The sequence below is a fragment of the Globicephala melas genome, chromosome 2 (genome assembly GCF_963455315.2).
Source record: "Globicephala melas chromosome 2, mGloMel1.2, whole genome shotgun sequence".
NCBI classification, from domain to species: domain Eukaryota; kingdom Metazoa; phylum Chordata; class Mammalia; order Artiodactyla; family Delphinidae; genus Globicephala; species Globicephala melas.
The window spans coordinates 18,575,223-18,595,560 of record NC_083315.2 but is presented as its reverse complement, the minus strand read 5'-3'; the positions used below and the strand labels follow the sequence as shown (position 1 = coordinate 18,595,560).

The 20,338-nt window shown below is 42.1% G+C and overlaps 1 protein-coding gene and 1 pseudogene across 2 annotated transcripts in view; both read right to left on the bottom strand.

Moving 5' to 3' along the window:
- The window catches only part of APBB1IP (amyloid beta precursor protein binding family B member 1 interacting protein), a 103,132-nt gene that overhangs the window by 14,938 nt on the left and 67,856 nt on the right, over window positions 1-20,338 (bottom strand). For both annotated transcript variants that reach the window (XM_030837022.2, XM_060293200.1), the window contains 3 exons: window positions 15,085-15,171; window positions 9,994-10,137; window positions 6,095-6,205 (listed from right to left, as the gene is read on the bottom strand). In XM_030837022.2, coding sequence (XP_030692882.1) covers window positions 6,095-6,205; window positions 9,994-10,137; window positions 15,085-15,171 — 342 coding nt within the window. The remainder of the gene's footprint in view (window positions 1-6,094; window positions 6,206-9,993; window positions 10,138-15,084; window positions 15,172-20,338) is intronic.
- Window positions 11,884-14,142, bottom strand: LOC132596849 (CBY1-interacting BAR domain-containing protein 1-like; annotated as a pseudogene).

Below are 20,338 nucleotides of genomic sequence, written 5' to 3'. Positions count from 1 at the left end.
AAGAATTAAGCATCAGATGACCCTGAAGGTCTCTCGTGATCCTCAGGCTTTATGATTCTAAGATGAGCTGCCTAGTGGGCTCCTTTCTGGCTCCCTCGTGAAGGCAGGAACCTTCTAGGCTCCCAGGACATCATACAGGAAGTTCCTGTGCTCATTCTTCTGTCGTGTCTTAGGACCTTGCCAAGGGGTTTACTCCCTTGAGCTTTTCGCTGAAAAAATATTTGCAAAGACGTTTAAGGAAAAATGCTGGCTCTGTGCCACTGGTTAGACTCTTCCACCATTGGTTGCTCCTGACCACAGAAAGAGAAGCTCCTGCAGGATGTGCCAGGCAGCACACAAAGGTCAGGGCAACTGCAGATGGTTGTTCAAAGGGATCTTACAGATCCTCTAAACTTACCAGTGGGAGACCAGAGAAGTTAAGCCATTTATCCAAGGTCAAAGGGAGTGGCAGAAGCATAACAAGAACCAAGGGCCTGTGCATTCAACAGATACCTCTGGGGTGCTCAGAAATATACCAATCCCTAGGTAGACAGAGATGAGAAAGAAAGGCTCACACTGTACTTAGGAAGTGGCGGCTGGGATGTCCCTGGGGGAGACATATGTAAACAAATGTATGATCACTCTATGACATGGTAAAGTTCGTAGTAAAAGTTGGAAACCAGAGAAAGGCTCTTTGGACAAAGTGACAGAATGTTATAATACATTTGAGGAACATGCAGAAATTCTGTGTGGCCAGGACCTGGGAGCCATGGAAAGAAGAGGCAGAAAAGAAGCTGGAGAGGAAGTGGAGTCAAGGGCCTTGTGTCAAAATAGCATCTGGACGTTGTCCTCTAGGCAGTGGGGCCATCAGACCTTTGGAACAGCAGGGCATCCAGGCAGCAGTGGTGGCTGGGGCCGTGGAGTGAGGAGGAAGACAGACAGAGAGGGCTGCATGCGAGCCATCTCTCATAGAAACCAGAACTTGAGGGACTGGACAACAGAGGGGAGAGGAGGGACTTCAAGGATGCTTTCTCTATTTCTAGCTTGGAAAAGTAGGTGGGTATTATGGGTTTCATTGTGTCCCCTCCAAAGACATGTTGAAGTCCTAACCCTCTGTTTAGGTGTCTGTGTGAATGTGACCTTATTTGAAAACAGGATTGTTGCAGATGTAATCAGGTTAAGGTGAGCTCATACTTGATTAGGCATTTATATTCTACTAGGGGAGAAAGCCAATAAAAATACAAAACACTAAGTAATGTAATTTCAGACTGTGAAGAAAATGTAGCAGAGTAAGGGTAGGGAATAGGTGAGTGATGGAGCAGAAGTCCAGAACTCTTCCCATGACCCCTCACCACCTCTCAACGGAGCTCAATAGAGACATAATTCCTCCTGGAGGATGGTCACTTCCACTGCCCCATCATACCTCACCTCAGAATGCAGTGAGAACAAATTCACAAAGGAGCAACTTCACAGGAAAGGGGAGTGTGCATCAAAGAGCAAGCACAAGGGCAGAAATGATTCTGGAGTACCAAGTCCTTTCTTGTGAGTATGGACAGCCTCTGGTATCTTTTTTTGTGAGTATGGTCAGCCTCTTAAAAAAATTCTTAATTTACTTATTAATTTTTAAAAATTGAAATGTAGTTGCTGTACAATATTACGTTAGTTTCAGGTGTACTACCTAGTGATGTGACACTTGCCTACATTATGAAATGATCACCAGGGTACGTCTAGTAACCATCTGTCACCATACAAAGTTATTGCTGTATTACTGACCATACTGCTCAACCTCTTAAAGGACAGGTGATGTCTCTACTGCCTTCTCAGAGTGTGGCCCCTGGGCCATCAACATCACCTGGGAACTTCATGGAAGTGCAAATTCCAGGGCCTGATCCCAGACCCACAGAATCAGAAACTCTGGGGGCCCAGCCACCTGTGTTTTAACAGCTCTCCTGGTGAGTCCCAGGCACTCTGAAGTGTGACAACCACTGGTCAATAGAAATATTTAATTGCTTCTAGAGTGCAGTAAGAATGCCTCCCAGTTCTTGCTTGCTGGCTGTGTCTCTCGACATTGCACTGATGGTCTTATGGGCATATATTGTTTCATCTGCACGGGAAGTGTTCTTTCTTAAAAAAAAATTGTTTATTTATCTTTTTGGCCGTGCCACGCGGCACGTGGGATCTTAGTTCCCCGACCAGGGAGATCGAACCCGTGCTCCATGCAGTGGAAGCAAGGAGTCTTAACCACTGGACCACCAGGGAAGTCCCCAGGAAGGGTTCTTATTTCCGCTTTGTAGCAGAGGGCAATGAAGCTTAGAGAGTCCCGACAATGCGCCAGGTGACAAGGCCAGGACTCAAATTCCCATCTTCCCGACAGCGCCCCACCACGGACTGTGATAGTCCGTGAGTTTATCCTGAGTAAGAAACTCCCGGGCTGAACTACTCAGCCCTTGCATGTCTGTGGAATCACACGATCTCTTAACATACTTTGCCATAATCTCCAACTCCTTTTGCAATGTATGTGCACATTCTTTGAATTCTTTAAATCTGCTCACCCTCATGAAATATTTGCATGTCAAGAATTTTTTTCCCCACGGTGGACAGAAAGGCACATAAATGACCAAAATGTTCATAAACAAATTAGGTTCTCCAAACGATGACAGACACTTTTACTCAGCAAATGAATAGAAATTCCTAATATTTCGGGAAGGCACTGAGAAGCATGCCTAAGAGCAAATTAAGCAGGGTGATTGCCCGTAAGGAAACTGGCTTGAGAACAGAACTGATCATTCTGAGGAAAGGGAAACGTGTGTTCCCCTTGGGTTGTTTGTCCTGATTCATGTTTGTTCTTGGATCATCGGGCCTGCTTTTTTTTCACCTCTGAGCCGTCTCTCCCATCTGGGAGGCCCTGCCCTCGGTCTCAGCGTTGCCACGCTCAGTGCAGCCCAGGGTGACCTGTGTCCCAGATCAGCCCATGATTCTGGGACCTAGTTCCAAGCTTCTGAGTCAGCACCAGAAACCGCATTCCCACCCTGCTCACTGGGTCTAAATCCTCAGCCTGGGAACCTCTGCGTCTGAGAGCTCTTCTTTCTCTTGCTGGAAATCCCTCCTCCAGCCTCTGGACCCTGGCCATGGGTTTGGGCCCTTGCCCCCTTCTGACAACGTTCATTCTATCTGTCCACTCTGAAGTGGATTTCGTCACCAGCTGGTAAGCCCTGACTGTTGACGCTTAGAGTTAGAACACATTCTGATCCTCTGAGTGCAAAACTTGACTGCGCTGAGGAAAAACTAAGATTCCTGGGCCCCAGCCTTAAATGGTTTGATTCAGTGGGTCCCGGCCCTGGAAACTGTATTTCTAACCAGCCTCCCCTGACTCTGATGCAGCCAGTTTATTGACCAGCATTTCAGAACCTCTCTCTAAAACCTTCTCCCTACCTAAGAGATGTGGGCAGTGCCGCAGAGGTGCAGTGCATGCCCATGTGCAAAGGAGGGCCTCCATTTTGGTAATTTCTCAGAGTCTCAGGATTGCAAACAAGGGCCATGGGGGCAGACAGAAACACAATGAAGACAAAGTTCAAGGGCGGCTTGGGCTGGGGGGAGGCAGAGAAGAGATTCTGTGTCCTAGCAAACACTGTCCGAGAGAATGGCCTCTGGGCCACCACCCGGCTTCTCATCCTGGCTCAGCAACTTCCTGATCGGGAGTCTCTGTGCCCAGGTTCCACATCTACAAACTAGGGAGAAGGCTGATAAGGCTTCCTCATAAGGCTGATAAAGGGATTAAGTGAGTTAATATATGGAAAGTGCTTAAATCATTGCATTACACATGAAACATTTCTCGTGTGCTTTTTGTTCATTAAGAAATGTCATTTTCTGACAAAGGCATAGAAATGAAGAATAGCTTAGTGGTGGCCAGTGGGTAAGATGGGGATGGGAATAGGAGCGAAGTGGGTGTAGTTATAAAGGAGGGTACCTTGTGGTGATGGGAATGCTCTGAATCTTGACTGGACCAATGTTAATATCCTGGTTATGACATGGTACCACGGTTTTGCCAGATGTTACCATTGGAAGAAACTGGGTAAATGGCACATGGGACCTCTTTGTAGTATTTCTTACAATTGCATATGGATATACAATTCTCAAAATAAAGTTTAATTAAAAAAGAAAAGAAATGGCATTTCCTTCAAACTGCTGCATTTTATTTATTTATTTATTTTTTGCTCTACACGGGCCTCTCACTGCTGTGGCCTCTCCCGTTGCGGAGCACAGGCTCCGGACACACAGGCTCAGCGGCCATGGCTTACGGGCCCAGCCGCTCCGCGGCATGTGGGATCTTCCCAGACTGGGGCACGAACCCATGTCCCCTGCATCGGTAGGCGGACTCTCAACCACTGCGCCACCAGGGAAGCCCCAAACTGCTGCATTTTTAAAAGACAAATGGGAGCAGTAGAAGGGGATGCCCAGGCTGTCTGTGCCCCATCAGGGTTTTGAGAATGGTTGGGTCAAGGCGATACCCAACTCCTGGAGTAACAGGCGTGTGACAGTGGCACACGAGTGTGGGCACCTCTGAAATGATGGAGTGGGTTCATGATCATCTCCAGTGACAGGGTTCTTGATAAAGAATACGTTCGCTACCAATGTAAATGTAAGCACTGTCCTTAATTTGTGAAAATGATGTAAAACTATGGTATAGACTGGCCCACTTCCTCGGTAGAGGTGACAGCTTTGCCAGGAGCACATATGCACACACAGAGTCCAGCTTTGGACGTTTCCAGAAACATGGTAATGGGGTCTTCCTGGGGGTGGATGGGTGACGGACGTACAAAGGTGCCTCACCAGGAACCTGGTCTCGTTAACACCTGTTCCATAGACTTCTAACCCAGAAGGAAACAGAGGAACCCCGATTCAGAAAGGAGAAATTCTAGGGGATTTCAGGGAGGGGCAATATTGGGGTTGGGGATTAAGAGGTAAAAACCATTAGGTATAAAATAAGCTACAAAGATATACTGTATAACACAGGGAATATAGCCAGTATTTTATAATAACTATAAATGGAGCATAACCTTTAAAAATTGTGAATCGCTATATTGTACACCTGTAACTTATATACCATTGCACAGCAACTATACTTCAGTTAAAAAATAATAAAAAATGAAGTATATTTGTAGGGAAAAAAAATTCTGTACACAGCCCTGCACCGGGGCCAAGTGGAATGTGCTAACCCCTGCTCTCTGGTGTGAGGCTGTGAAGGGAAAGGAATCTGTGAGGTCGGAGAAAATGGCGTGGCCAGAACAGCTGCATAAATTCCCTGAGTTCATTTCTAGGGGTCAGTCGTTACAGCTGGCAGATAAAAGTTACTTTTGGGGCTTCCCTGGTGGCGCAGTGGTTGGGGGTCCGTCTACCGATGCAGGGGACGCGGGTTCGTGCCCTGGTCCGGGAGGGTCCCGCGAGCCGTGGCCGCTGGGCCTGCGCGTCCGGAGCCTGTGCTCCGCGGCGGGAGGGGCCACAGCGGTGAGAGGCCCGCGTACCAAAAAAAAAAAAAAAAAAAAGTTACTTTTGCCCAACCTTCCAAAATATGGTGCTAATGTCAACCTTACCAGACACCTGACAATACATATTGCCTTTTTTTTTTTTTTACATATTGCCTTTTGATAATATGGACCTTAAAAAGTTTCAAGACCCAGTAATGCTATTTTTAGAAAAAGATATATTTTCCTATTTTTTGTATTTTCTATATTTTTCTAGAAAATCTTGTCAACTTCCTAATTTCTAAAGATGTCTTACAATGGAATAAGAGTCTGATAAATAAAGAACTAAAAGACTGATTGTCTTGTCAATAAAATCGTAACTAAAATTTGTTCAAAATATAGAGTTCTCTTTTTCATAAAGTGAGGAAGAAATCCAGACAGATTGACTTGAAAGTTTGAGACTCAAATAACAGGCTTTGGAGAAATGATCTGAGTTGGTAGAAATGTTTCCCCCTTTCCTATTTTGGTTTACAATAAAAAGCTTATTATGTTATACTTGTAGTTAACTGTATAACATTTAACATTTTTCTTCTTAAAAGGAAACATTACCTTAAATTGCTTACAGATCTAAAGTAAGGACTTCTTAAACCTACCTTTAAAACAAAGCAGTAGTCAGTGGGTGCTTTGTATTTCATTTTACACTGAATCCCATAGTAAATGTTGACATTTTCAAACTGTATAAAACATGCCAGATCTCGAGATGTCTGAAAGAGAAGGAAAAAATAACCTCAACCTAGCTGACAAGTAATATTTTTCTAAGGTCGTTCTTCATGGCACAACGAGGCGTTACATTTTAGTAGGAAAATACAGAATTTCAGGTAATTTATATAAGCACCTACCACGTATAGCTTTCTAAAAGCCAAGCCTACATTTTAAGAAGGAAAGAGCACATCCAGGCAAAACAGCATGCCACAGACCAAAAGTGGAGCAAAAGATTATACTGCTGTTCTAACACCTACGCGGGGACTCCCAGAGATGACTGGAATCATTACTGATGGGGTTCAGACAAGGTGACCGAGCACCTCGTCAAATATTTCATTTTGTCTTTTGCCATTCTAAGTCATTGATGGATTTCATGACTGAGAATTTAGAAAGAAGTCCCCCCTCAGGATGAACAATGAGAGGTAAATTTGATGCTCAGAAAATTCGCACACACTTCATACACTTCTTCCTGAGGAGAAAAGATTCCTTTCATGCCTTCTCTTTAGAGCTGGTGGTGTTGCTGTGGAAACAGAACCCTCTCCTCCATATATAAAATGCATTGAGAAGACATCAACCTCTAATCTACATATTTGGTTACACTTCAATTACAAATTTGTTCTGTTACTTTTTCCCCCTCACGTTCTATAATTCTTTACTGAGTTAATAAAAAAAGAAAGGGTAGAATTGCTACATCTCAATGCACAATTATTCCTTTATATATGGTAGTATGCTTTTTTCTTGTAAGATATTTTCTTCTGATTTTCAAAGTTTTAGTTTTTTTATTAGAAAAATAAAACATATTCATCATAATTTTAAAAATAAGTTATTTTATATATAGTAAAACAAAAATTTTCCTTCATTACTCTTTTTTTTTCTAATTTCATTCTCTTCTCCAGAGAAGACATTCTTCCAAATGTTTTTGGGGATACATTTATATACCTATGTATGTGTAGACATACCCACATACATATATACAATTATTAAAATATAAATGAGATTTTACTCTCAATATTTTTCCATGACTTTGTTCTTTTTCTTAACAATATATCTTGGGGTCTTTCTATGTTAGGACATATGAAAGGATATATCACTTTCTTTGTATAGCTGCATAACATTACACTGTATAGATGTAGCTATTTATTCCACCATCCTATTACAGATGACTAGAGGTTACTTCCACCATCCTACTATAGATGACTAGTGGTTACTTCGATATTTTGCTATTACAAAATATATTGTGCATATGAGCAAATGTTTCTGTGGGGTAGGTTGCCAAACATGGAGCTGTCCTTGGAAGGGGTATTCCCTATTATATTTGCAAAAATTTTGCTAAACTGTCCCCCAAGTTGGCTGTAACCAGCTTACATTACAAACTTCCGTACATAAGAGTGCCCATTTTTCTTACCCACTCCTGATGAAATTTGCATATCATCAATATTGTTAGTGTTATCAATCGCACGGGAGGAGAAATTTCACTTATTTACATTTTCCCGATTACTAATAAGATAGAGCAACTTTTTAATTATTCACTGGCTACTGATATTTCTGTTTCTGTGAATTCTCACTTAGTAAGCACTGCTGTTTTTCTATGAGTATGTTTATCTTTTTCTTAATGAGTTGTTGAAGTCTTTTTATGGATATTCATACCAGGTTATACACGCTGCAAATGTACTCTCTGACTCTAGAGCTAGTCTTTAACTTCTTGTTTGGTATCTCTGGCCATAAGGAGTTAAACACAACTTTATATATAGTCAAATCTGCCAATTTTCTTTGTTAAAATTTTGAGTTTTTAGTCTTGTTTAAGAAGGCTTCCCCACTGCCAAATTATGAGAATATTGACCATATATTTTCTCCTATTTTGTAATTTTGTCCAAATACATTTAATCAACGTAAGATTTAATCTGGAACATGGTATGAGGTAGGAAGCTATATTTTTTAATGGATATACAATTATTTCAATGCTATTTGTTGAGTATCGCATTCTTTCCCCACTGCTATAAAATGCTCACTTGAATTTCTCTTAGATGGCTCTCTGTTGATCTGTTTTCTCTTCCTGTACTGTTTTTGTCTAATGTTTTGACATTTGGGAGGAGGGGTTCTTCCATAATGTTCTTTAAAATTTTTGTGTGTGTCTGTTTTGGAACCGCATCTCTTTCTGATGAATTTTAGAATCAGTTTTTGAACTTCAAGTAAAAAGAATCCTATTGAAATTTTTTTATTGGAATTGAATATATAGAAAAATTGGGGGGAGAATTAATATCTTTTCATCTAGCAACATTGTACATTTCTGTTTATTCAGTTCGAACTCATTTCCTTTATTAAATTTTCTATTTTATGCCATGTAAGATCTTGAACCTTTCTTGTTAAGTTTATTGTCAGGTATTTTGTATTTTTTTGTTCTTGCAATGCATGGAATCTTTTGCAGCATATTTAATTTGCATATTGTTTATATAAAGGAAAACAATTTCTTATTTGGTAAGTTTATTTGGTCCATTGGGACCAAACTCTTAAGTTTTTCAGTTGAGTGTCTTATATTGTCTGGTAACAATCATGTTGACTGTGAATAAAGAGAGTTTTGCCTCTTCTTTTCCAGTAATTATACTTGTTATTCTTTTTCTAGACTTCCTGGCTAGTTCCTCCATTAGTGTTAATGGCAGCAGAGACAGAAAGGATGCCTGTCCAACTCCAATGTGAATGCTTCTAATTTTCGTCCCTAAGTGTGTTGTTTTTGATAGGCTTGTATGTCTCACTTATATGTAAATGCCAAAGACATAACATCTCTAAAATAAAACAAATAATTTGTGGGTCAACTGTTATGCCCCCCACGCTTGGGACTGGAATGAAGATAGCACAGATGGGAAAAGTATGAATTCTAAGACTGAAACGAAATAGGAGTGGTAGCTGCTCTGGACCAAGAATTTCCCATAATGCTCTCCTGCATTCCACAGAGATGACAGTCTTCTAACTAGTGGGAATAGCCCTGGATAGTCACTATGACTTCACCTGCAAGGGATGTGGGTCAAGCCTTATTAGAAGCAGCTTGCAATTTGAAAATATGCCGTTGGGGGGTGCCCTGGATTTGGCAGTGAAGGCAAGACGCTTTGGCTTACTCCAGATATAGAAAGAGAGACAGACTACAACCTTGCAAAGGTGAGCAAAGGATGGAAATGGCCATCCTCTAAGAAAGGTCTTAGAAAAAGCTAAGAGTTAGAATGAGAGTTAAAACTACATTTCAAGGAAGACAAATTTCTATGTGCTTGTAGATTTGAGGCAATAATCCTAAATTACCAAGTAGAAGTGAAATGATATCTAAGATACTCTGCTAAATTAGGCAGGGAAATGCATATAATATAATTCAGAGAACAATTTAACTATTCAAGTTATAAAAGCTAAAATCTAAATTAAACTCTATCAAGACTTCTAATACCACTATGATTCCAGATAAAAGAAGTTTTACTGTAATGACTACAGAACAATAGAGTAAAAAGGGGGGAAAAAAGTCCTCAAAGATCGATATGTGAAGAAACAAATTAATTTCTAAAAAAGTGCTTCAGTCATAATTTCTGAAACCTGACTTTAAAGTAGATAAAACTCTTCACCTTCAAGAGAGAGCAGTGGAAAGATTCAGGATTTCTGTAATTCTATCCTAATAGGATATGTATCTGTATAAACATTGTAGTAACATGAATCTCACAGCAAAGTAGAATGTATTTAAATTACCACCTGAGGATTTCTTTACTTTCACTTTCATGAAATGCCTTTTTGCAAAAGCATATCTTTTTTTTCTGACCTTAGTCTTTCCTTTGGGGACATAATAAATTCCAGAAGCTCGTAAAAGAAAATAGCGCCTTTTCCAGGATTTCTTCCCATCTTCTTTCAAATAAAGAGCTCCCTCTAGTTCTGGCACAATGATGGATGTTCCACAAAAACTCTCCTGAAATTGAGATTCCAACGATATAAAACCCATGAAAGATAAAACACATATTTTGTTCACATTTAAACAAACTGTGGCCAACTAGCCTTCAAGCTAAAAATCGTTTTGTCTACAGCTTTGATTGAATGCATATATTGACACTGCATACCATTTGCCAAAAGACAGGAAGAACATGGTGGTTGAGTCTCAGCTCCTGAGTTAGACTTCCAGGCTTCTTGACCACTTAGCTCTGTGACCCTGAGCAAGTGACTCAACCTCGGTGCCTTTACTTGCAAAATCAGAGTAACGATAGCCCCAACTTCATAAGGAAGGTTGTGAGTACAGTCTTGGTATATTATAAAAGAAAGCATTACATAAAGTCTATTTCTGTTACTGTAAGTTGATAAATAGAAAACTTATTCCTGTACCTGTAAGTGAAAAAATTACTGTTTCACTGCTAGTAAATGGAAAAATTTAAATATACAATTCTATACATAAAATATTTTGTACATTAATATTTTATTTTTGGCATAATTTTCTTTTCTTTTACATTGAGATACAATTGATATAGAATATGTATTAGTTTTCAGTATACAACCTAATGATCTGATGTATGTATATATTGCAAAATGATCGCCATCGTAAGTGTAGTTAACATCTATCACCTCACGCAGTTACACATCCTTTTGTTCTTATGATGAGAACTTTTAAGATCTACTCTTTTAGCAACTTTCAAATATACAATACAGTATTGTTAGCTATAGTCACCATGCCATACATTACATCCCCAGGACTTATTTATTTTATAACTGGAAGTTTGTACCTCTTGACCCCCTTTAGCCATTTCATGCATCCCTACCCCTGCCTCTGGCAACCTCAAATCTCTTCTGTGTATCTGTGATTTCATGGTTTTTGTTTTTTGATTCCACACATAGATGAGACATACAGCTATCTGTCTTCCTCTGTCTGACTTATTTCACTTAGCACTCAAGTTCCATCCATGTTGTCAAAAATGGCAAGATTTCCTTTTCGGGGGATAGTTTCTTATCAAAGAAGAAAGAAGACAATTATTAATACTGTAGTATCAGAAAAGGATAGTGACAAAGTACATTTTCTAGGTGCAGATGTTTAAAAATCAAAACATGCATAGAATTATATAATTCTTAACAAATTTCTTTTAAAAGCAGTACAAGAAAATTACATATTATTCTATCTTTCAGTTCAAACACTCAAACTTATTTTTGGCTTTGCTTTTTTGTAACTCTCAACGTCCTTTCATTCAGTCTCATAAAAGCAGAATAAACTTAATTTTGCATCCTTCAAGTAAATGTATGTGTAGTGGATCTGGGTGACATCTTTGTTCATATCTTTCCCAGTTTCCCCCAGTTTAGCTGGTATTAGTTGCCTTGTCAATAATCTCTCTCTCTCTCTCTTTTTTTTTTTTTTGGTCAGCATAAATTTCCTTTAATAATTCCTCCATTTCCAGTAGGATTTCATTTTGAGGTTTAACGTATCAAGCCAGTATAAAGTTTTACAGTTTTAGTAATTCTGGATTCCGAGTCCTTTAAGATGAAAATGGAAGTGCAAAGTTTACTTAAGAAATTTCATTTTCTTCGTTTGTAACATCTAAGTCTTCATCCTCTTCATCATCATCTTCTGCTTGTTGATCCTTTCTTAGTCGACAGGTGGATACCTGTCCTGTTCCAGATGCACACTTAGCTGACACTGATCTCTGAAGACGTGACTTTGAATTTGCTCTTATGATATCTAAATGGGATGAACAATCTGGTGGATACAGAGAATTTCAGAAAACTCTAAATCTTCTTCACCAATCTTTTGTGTATTTTGGTAGGTAGTAGTGGAGACGTCTAAAGCTTTGCCGTGAAATAACATTTCGATAGTGATAAATTCTGAAAATATAGTCTTTATATTCTTTGTTTTCTGCTTTTCAAAATTGTCAGTAGTTTCCTCCAGATGACGAGTTGTTCTAGTAGCATACATTGTAGCTCTTTGTAATCCAGCTTCTTTTTAAAAAATTAATTAATTAATTAATTTATGTTTGGTTGCATTGGGTCTTCATTGCTGTGCGCGGGGTTTCTCTAGGTGCGGCAAGGGGGGCTACTCTCTGTTGCGGTGTGCGGGCTTCTCATTGCGGTGGCTTCTCTTGTTGCGGAGCACAGGCTCTAGGCATGCGGGCTTCAGTAGTTGTGGCACACGGGCTTCAGTAGTTGTGGCTTGCGGGCTCAGCAGTTGTGGCTCGTGGGCTCTAGAGCGCAGGTTCAGTAGTTGTGGTGCACAGGCTTCATTGCTCTGCAGCATGTGGGATCTTCCCGGACCAGGGCTTGAACCCGTGTCCCCTGCAGTGGCAGGTGGATTCTTAACCACTGTGCCACCAGGGAAGTCTCTGTAATTCAGTTTCTGCCTGTGAAATAACATGTCAATCAGATGGGTTTCTCTGACGTGTTCTTTCTGAGTTAACTGTTTAGCTCCTCAATTCTTTGCCGTTAATGTTGCTTTGAGGTCATCTGCTTTCATTTTTACAGTGGTTCTGTAACCGAAAGTGGGGTCCAGCTGCTTGCTGCTCAAAAGTCATTATAAAGAGGCCAGTCTGGTGGAAAGGAAACTTTTGCTTTATTTTGAATGCCGGCAACCGGTGGGGAGGACGGACGCCTATCCAAAGGCCGACTCCCCCCACTGACAGTCAGAGGGCAAGAGCTTTTATAGGTGCAGGGAGGGGGTTACATGCAGAAGCAGCACAGTCAGCTCTGACCGTCATCTTGACATTGATCATCGGTGGTCTGATCAGCGTCATCTTGATTGTTTTAGGTACAGTTAATCTTTAGTTCCAGGGTTGGTTTGTTTCCATTTCTTTGAGGCCGATTCTCGGAATTGTGGCAGCTTATGTCATGACTACAGTCTGGTCATCATGTAGTTAACTTCTTCCACCTGGTGGGGTTTTCAGTACCTATAAGACAGCTCACAGGATATGGCGCAGAATGTGATCTATGGCCCTTGAGGAGGAACCAAAGGTCCTTGACTTTGCTTAATGACTCAACTATTATAATTTGGTCTCCTTTGACTGTTTTCCTTTGTTTCTGCATTTCTCACTTCTCGGATTAAGCTTATTCTTTGGCTAATGTTTTTCCACAGACAAAAGGCAGGCTGAGGACATGGGGGGCACAGGGTCCTGCTCCCTTCCACTTCCAGAAGCTTGCAAAGGTTCGACTACTTCGGCTTCAACTCTTTCAGCCTCTGCTTGTCGATAATCCTGAAGTTTGGCAAACTCATCAGCCAAGTTTTTCAGGCCCTGCTTTAAATTTGGGGTCTCCATAGAGGCTCACGCGTTGATGTCGTTCCCCAGGAGGTCTGCTCTGTCTCCGCACATAAGCAGCAGCGATCTGGCACAAAACGTTTCTCGTCCCAGTTTTCCAAGCTATGCCTCCACATCTGGCCTCGCGTGTGGTGGGAGACCCCGGGCTGGGGCCCGACTACAGGGGCTCTGAGGTGCCCAGGCATGCGCGGCGGACGCGAGAGCCCTTCAATGATCTCTTAAATTCAAGCAGATTTGGGGTCCAAGTTCGAAAGCAGGATAATGCTGATTTTTCACAGCATAACATGCTTTGTATTTTCTTTCCCATCCGGCTTTTGAAAAACTGCTGAAGTCTTCCAACAAGACCTATTCAGGCAATTGTATAAACCAAGGCATAACCAGTCCTTGATTTACAGACAGCTGCTGATGCAATAAGCACTGATTAACGGCCAAGGGCTGTGTCAGGAAATTGCTCACTCCCCTTCCATGTCTGTCTGTGTCCATCACTGCTGGGGATGCTCAGACCTGAATCTCCCTGCTGCTGGGGATGCCTGGTGCTTTATCTCCCTCAACTCAACCTGGAGACTCTTTGAAAGAGACTCTCTGCAGAAAGAATGTCCCCACTCCCACCGTTGGCCTCCCTGGGAAATACCCACTGTGTTCTTGGTCCCAGGAACCAAAACTTGTAGCCTGTCTCCAGGACCTTGGGAGTGCATGGCAGCAAGGTTGTAGGGCCTGCTCCATCGGGAACAGGGCTGGGAGCGCTGGCAGGGCTAGAACCCTGTGCAGGGGTCTGGGCAGGCCTTGGTACCTGGGAGAGGGTGCCCTTTAGCATCAGTGAATTGGCTCCAGATGGGAATGTGGGCCAAGGTGTCAACAGGTCTTCTGAGTTTTCAAGAGAAGCCCCAAATCTCCTAACTCAAGAAAAGGTCAACATGCTGTCGGGGACAACAAAAATCTGTCTGGGGCTCCTATGCCCATTTGTGATCTGGCGTGCATCTGCATTAGGGTCGGGGAACAGAGCCTCGATTTTGAGCAAAGTTGCTATGTGAAAACTCATTAGAAGTTTCAGAAAATCAACCGTCAAATGAACTTCTGGAACACAGCCCTGTAAGTGATAATCCAGACATGTGTACCGTTACTTTACATGCTGTGTTTCCACTGCCTCCCTAAGTCTTTGTAATAATTCAATACAATACAGGAAACCAAGGTTCTTGGACTTGCCCAATAACACATGACCTTCAACAGGCAGAGGCAAGCTCGGATCAGATCTCTTAACTGCAGTCTCACACTTTCTACCACACCTGGCTGCTGGAAGGGCACCTTAGCATTCACTGCAAAGAAGTCACGCCTGACTGTGGAGCACATAAGCAATGAAATATATGGTCAGAGATGAGTTTTATGTGGATTCATGTCTTTTAGTCAAGAATTATGAATCCAACTTCATGAAGAGTAAAATATATTGTCGAAAGCAAAACTTTTTAACAACTGACTCCAAGAACCAGTTTGTCTAAATAGCTATAATTTAGTAATGATTTGATTTTAAAACCCCAAGTTAAAATTTCAGTGTGTCTCAGAATCGCCCATTGTTCTGAGAAGCAAATCATTTAAAAATACAGTTAACTCTCTTTTATTCTACTCTACGAAATTAAACATACCTCAAGCAAGGACTCCTTGTTCTTCGCATTCATTTTCTCGTTTGTTTCCTTGCTTTCTTTTTTTCCTCTGTTATCCAAGTAAAAATTCTAAATAAAATAGTAAAAGGTCAGATCAGTAAGTGTTCATTACCATGGTAGCCACTGCACGGAACTCGCAGTCTTGCTGGAGAGAGGAGACATACCTGGAGGAAGTAAACTGTCGACCACAGTGTATGGTCTCTGTCAATCAAGTGCTTATGGAGGGACTTGCTAAGTGCTGACCACTGCTGGTCAGAAGTAACACCTTCCCTTCCTCCCAGAGTGCACATTCAATGAAGAAACAAGCAAAGAGAGAGACCACTAGCAAAGGATACAATGTCATTTAATTGTTAAATTCCATGGTCTAGAACATGAGTCAAATGCTGGAAGCTGGGAGACCCCAGTGCCCTTGGAAGAGCCCAGAACCGGAGGATGGTAGAGCCCGTGTCCCATGTCCCAGGCCTTTGATCACCATGTAGGATCCCAAGGCCTTGAGGACTAGAGATTCTGGCTTATCTAGAGAAGCATGAAATTGGATTTTTATAAGCATTGGCAACTAATTTTAATTTTTAAAAACCACATGGGTCAATCACAACATAAAGTTTGCTGCTTGGCAACTTCTAAGGACAGAGAGAAGCAGAAAGGGCATTTCTGGAAAGAGAACCAGCTTAGCAAAAGAAAGAAAGACCACAGTTTAGAAGCACTCACGATTTTGGGGGAGTACCTATTACATGCCAGATCCTCAGCCAGACGCTTTGCAAACACCCCCCCAATTCTAACAGCAAGGCTGTGAGGTAAGTGACAGTACCCCCATTTTACAGGTTAGGAAACCGAGGCTCAGCAAGGTTAAACAGCTAGGGCACTGCACCCTGAATGAACACCAGGGGCTGAGTGTGTATGATGTGTGTGCCCTTACCACCACACCACACTACTCATGAAATTGAAGGTCAGTGAAGTTCAAGGGCAGAGAGACTAAACCTACTCTAATTCCAGCAGCTCCCGACTCAGGGAAGCAGGACCCTCGCCCTCTCCCGTGATTACCTCTTTGGAACATCTGTTTGTGGATTGTGTCAGGCGTGACCACTGCCACAGTCAAAGTATTTAGCACTTTTATGTGGAAATGTAGAGTCTGTAAGATAGTGCCTGAAAAAAATGTATTAAAACTAGAACGTATACTCCTGGTGCATAGTGACTAAATTAAGGACCCTCCTGAGTCTAAACACAAATGTTTATTGACACGATGGGGGTGTTTCTCCAAGTGTGATCCCCAGACCACCTTGATGCTCCATGAAATGCATGTTCCTGGGCTCCCAACCTACGGAACCGGAATCTCACTCCAACACACTTCCTGGATGATTTTTACTTACACTGAAGTTTGAGAACAGAGTGTATTGGACAGAGAGGAAGCAAACCGCAGGCAAATAAAATTTGCAGAATTAGGAGATCTCCTAGAAATACAGTGCATAACAATGGCAACTTGCTAACTTAAACAGAGGAAATAAATCAAGTACAACTCCTTCCATAATTCTTATTGAATTATCTTTTAATATGTTTTTTTTTTTCTTTTTTTTGCTGTACGTGGGCCTCTCACTGTTGTGGCCTCTCCCGTTGCGGAGCACAGGCTCCGGACGCGCAGGCTTAGCGGCCATGGCTCACGCACCCAGCCGCTCCGCGGCATGTGGGATCTTCCCGGACCGGGGCACGAACCCGTGTCTCCTGCATCGGCAGGCGGACTCTCAACCACTGCGCCACCAGGGAAGCCCTAATGTGTTTTTAAAGAAACTTTTACGTGTTATTTGAAAGGACAGCATAGTGTGAATTAGTGTGATTACTCTATAGGGCTTGGAAACGATTCTAATTTTACGTGTTTGGCTTGAGGACGGTGACTAATGTAATATGTAACGTATGCCACCTGCCAGAACTCTACACTGAGGCCTTACAGGTATGCTTGTCATTTCATCCTCACAGGAACTCCACAGTGTAGGTGTGATTGCTGTTTCACAGATAAGGAAACAGAAGGATTAAGTGATTTGCCCGAGGACAATTAGTGCCAGAGCTTTGAGTTTTTCATGACTTTTCTGAGCATTAAAATGCTCTAAACACCATAGGAGAGAACCCAGTATGACAGTGTGGATGGGCTTAATACCACTGAACTGCACACTTAAAAGTGGTTAAAATGGTAAATTCTATGTGTATTTTATGTGTATTTTGCCAAAAACAAACAAACAAAAAGTGATGACCTAGTTGAGAGTGAATGCAGAGTGTGCTCCTAGCAAGCACACTTGCTTTAGGGCCCTAGAAAAAGTGTGAGCCTGTATGAGTTGAAAGAATGGACAGAGACCGTGAGGGAGACTCCAGGGCATGTGTGTTTCATCATCATCTGGGAAAAGGAGGGCACGTGTCGCCCTCTGCAGGACAAATGAAGGAAGAGCCTTTCTAAACATGAAGGGTCTCATTTTATGAAGTTATCGTGGAGGGTCAGGACGTAGCCGTGTCTTCTCTGAGACCCCTCTCACTTTTTCGGCTTCTGAATACCTTTTTTTCCCCTTCCAAGTGATAGTGCTATATTGTGTTTTTGTTTTAACGAAAATGCAAAAAACACAAAGAAAATCCAAGCTGGAGATCACGCAGGGCAGTCCTTAGAAAGGATGGATTGCTCTTGGGTAAGAATTTGGAGTGCTCCGTAGCAAGCAGCAGAATTCAAAAGTTAATTATCTGTTGGGGACAATCTGAGCAGAACAGTAAGGGAACTTTAAAATGGGAAATGAGACTTTCAGTGACAGCCTGCCTCTTTTTCTCACAGCTTCTGAAAATGCAAGATTTGAGAGCAGCAGGATAGGACAGAAACAGCAAATATGTTTCATTTTTAATATCGCCTTTCTGGAATAAAGAGTAAATCAAATAAACACTTATCAATCCACGAGTAAATATTTGTGAGTGCCCTTTGCATGTAAAATATCACTGTTCTTAAGAATCTTTCTATCACACTGAAAAGATAAATATAAGTAGACGTCTATATATCTGTAGATGGGGGAACCATATAAGACACTGCATAAATGCAAAATGAGCTAAGTTCCATAGGTTTTCAGAGAGGAAGAACTCACTGTGAACCGAGATGATTAAGACTTACAGAGGAGGTCAAAGTTGGAACTTTGCCTTGAGAGACGTTCATATTCAGGTAGGGGAAAAGGAATAAAGAGAGCGTGCAGGGCAGGAGGAAAAGCATGGAAAAAGGCCCAGAGTTAGATAAATATTGGGGCTCTTTGAAGCAACCTAAATGTCCATCGACAGATGAATGGATAAAGATGTGATATATACATATACAAAGGAATACTACTCAGCTGTAAAAAAGAATGAAATAATGCCATTTGCAACAACATGGATGGACCTAGAGATTATCATACTAAGTGAAGTAAGTCAGACAGAGAAAGGCAAGTATCATGTGGTATCACTTATTTGTGGAATCTAAAGAAAAGGATACAAATGAACTTATTTACAAAACAGAAATAGACTCACAGACATAGAAAACAAACTTATGGTTACTAAAGGGGATGGGGGGCTGAGTGGGACAGATAAAGTAGTAGTCTGGGATTAACATCCACCCAGAACTATATATAAAATAGGTAAACAAGGACCTACTGTATAGCACAGGGAACTCTACTCAACATCTTATAATAACCTGTAATGGAAAATAATCTGAAAAAATATATGTACCTATGTATGTATAACTGAATCACTTTGCTGTACACCTGAAACTAACACAACACTATAAATGAACTATACTTCAATTTAAAAAAAATACTGGGTGCCTTTGGAGCACCTGTGAACAAGCAGCCTGGCTAGAGCTGGGGTACACCTGATGAAGACCTGACCATCACTCCCAATTCTTCTCTTCCGCCCTGGGTCAGAATTCACCGATGCCCGTCATCTAGTGATGACTGTGCAGTGCCTCCCCCGAGAATGGCCGGAGCTCATTTCCTTGCCCCCCTATGTTGGGTCTGGCCACGTGACTTGCTTCGGCCAACAGAACGTGGGTGGAAGGGACAGCGCCTCCATCTGAGCAGAGGACCTGAGAGGCGGCGTTGTGTGTTTCCACTCATTCTCCGGCGCGCTCGCCTTTCACCAGGAGAGTGTGTCAAGGTGGCTGCTGGTCCGAGGACGAGAAGAGGCACGTGGAACTCCCTGGATCTGACGCACATTCTGGAGCCGTGGACAGAGGACCCGACGACCTGCAGGCCCCAGACAGAGGAAACACCTGCTACTCTAAGCCACTGGGATTCTGAGGTTGTGTTCATGTCTCCAACCCTGACTGATACACATGCCCACACTGGTTGCTCAGGGGCTCTGGGGCACTGAAGTCAAGAGCAGACTTTCTTTTAAAATAGGAGCCTCTCCTGGAGGCCGTAAATGTGACGCCTGTATGATTTTCCTTCCAGCTGGGCCTGGTCCCGGATGGTCAGAGATGAACCTTGGCAGGACAGGGAGGTTGGAAAAGAGGAGGGACGCCATGAGGTCATTTTCCCCCACAGTGGCTGGTACCCTTCTACACCCGAGGGGAAGTGTGACATTGTGGTTCTCTCTCTGCTCCTCACTCGTGCAACCAAATAAACCATCACCACCACCAAATTTTGGTTAAGAAACAACAAACGGAATGAAAATTGCCTGAAATATCAATAGTGATGATTGTCGGAATGTGTGGATGATTTAACTTTCCTTTCTTCTACTTTTCAGTTTTTTTCCCAATAAACTGATATTAATTTTGAAGTCAGAAACATAAAGGATGTTACTAAAAGAAATGAACAGCTGTACAGCAAGCAGGCGACCTTACATTAATATGTTTTCCCAATACCTTCTCTGAAAATGAGATTCTTTGGGCTCCTAGCAAGAACAGCTAATGTTAACACCAGGGTTTGTCTCCCTCTCCAGACACAGACCTCAGGCCTCACGCATCTCTTTTGGTTTCGGGCCCCCACTGGTCTTTGCCAGTGAGAGCTGTATGTCAACGCAGCTGGGAAAACAGCTGCGGCTGAGTTTCATTTGTTCATCTGAACATCTGGCACTCTTTTAGGATGAGCAGACCACCCTGTGATTACAGTCAACTGGGAAGAGGAACTTTCCTAACGCCAACCAGACTGAGAAACTAGGAGAAACTCAGCTGCTTCGTCAACAAAGTTGCTTTAATTAGGACAGTAAGGTTCTACTGCCCCAACCTACTTTACCCCAAAGAGGCGGGACC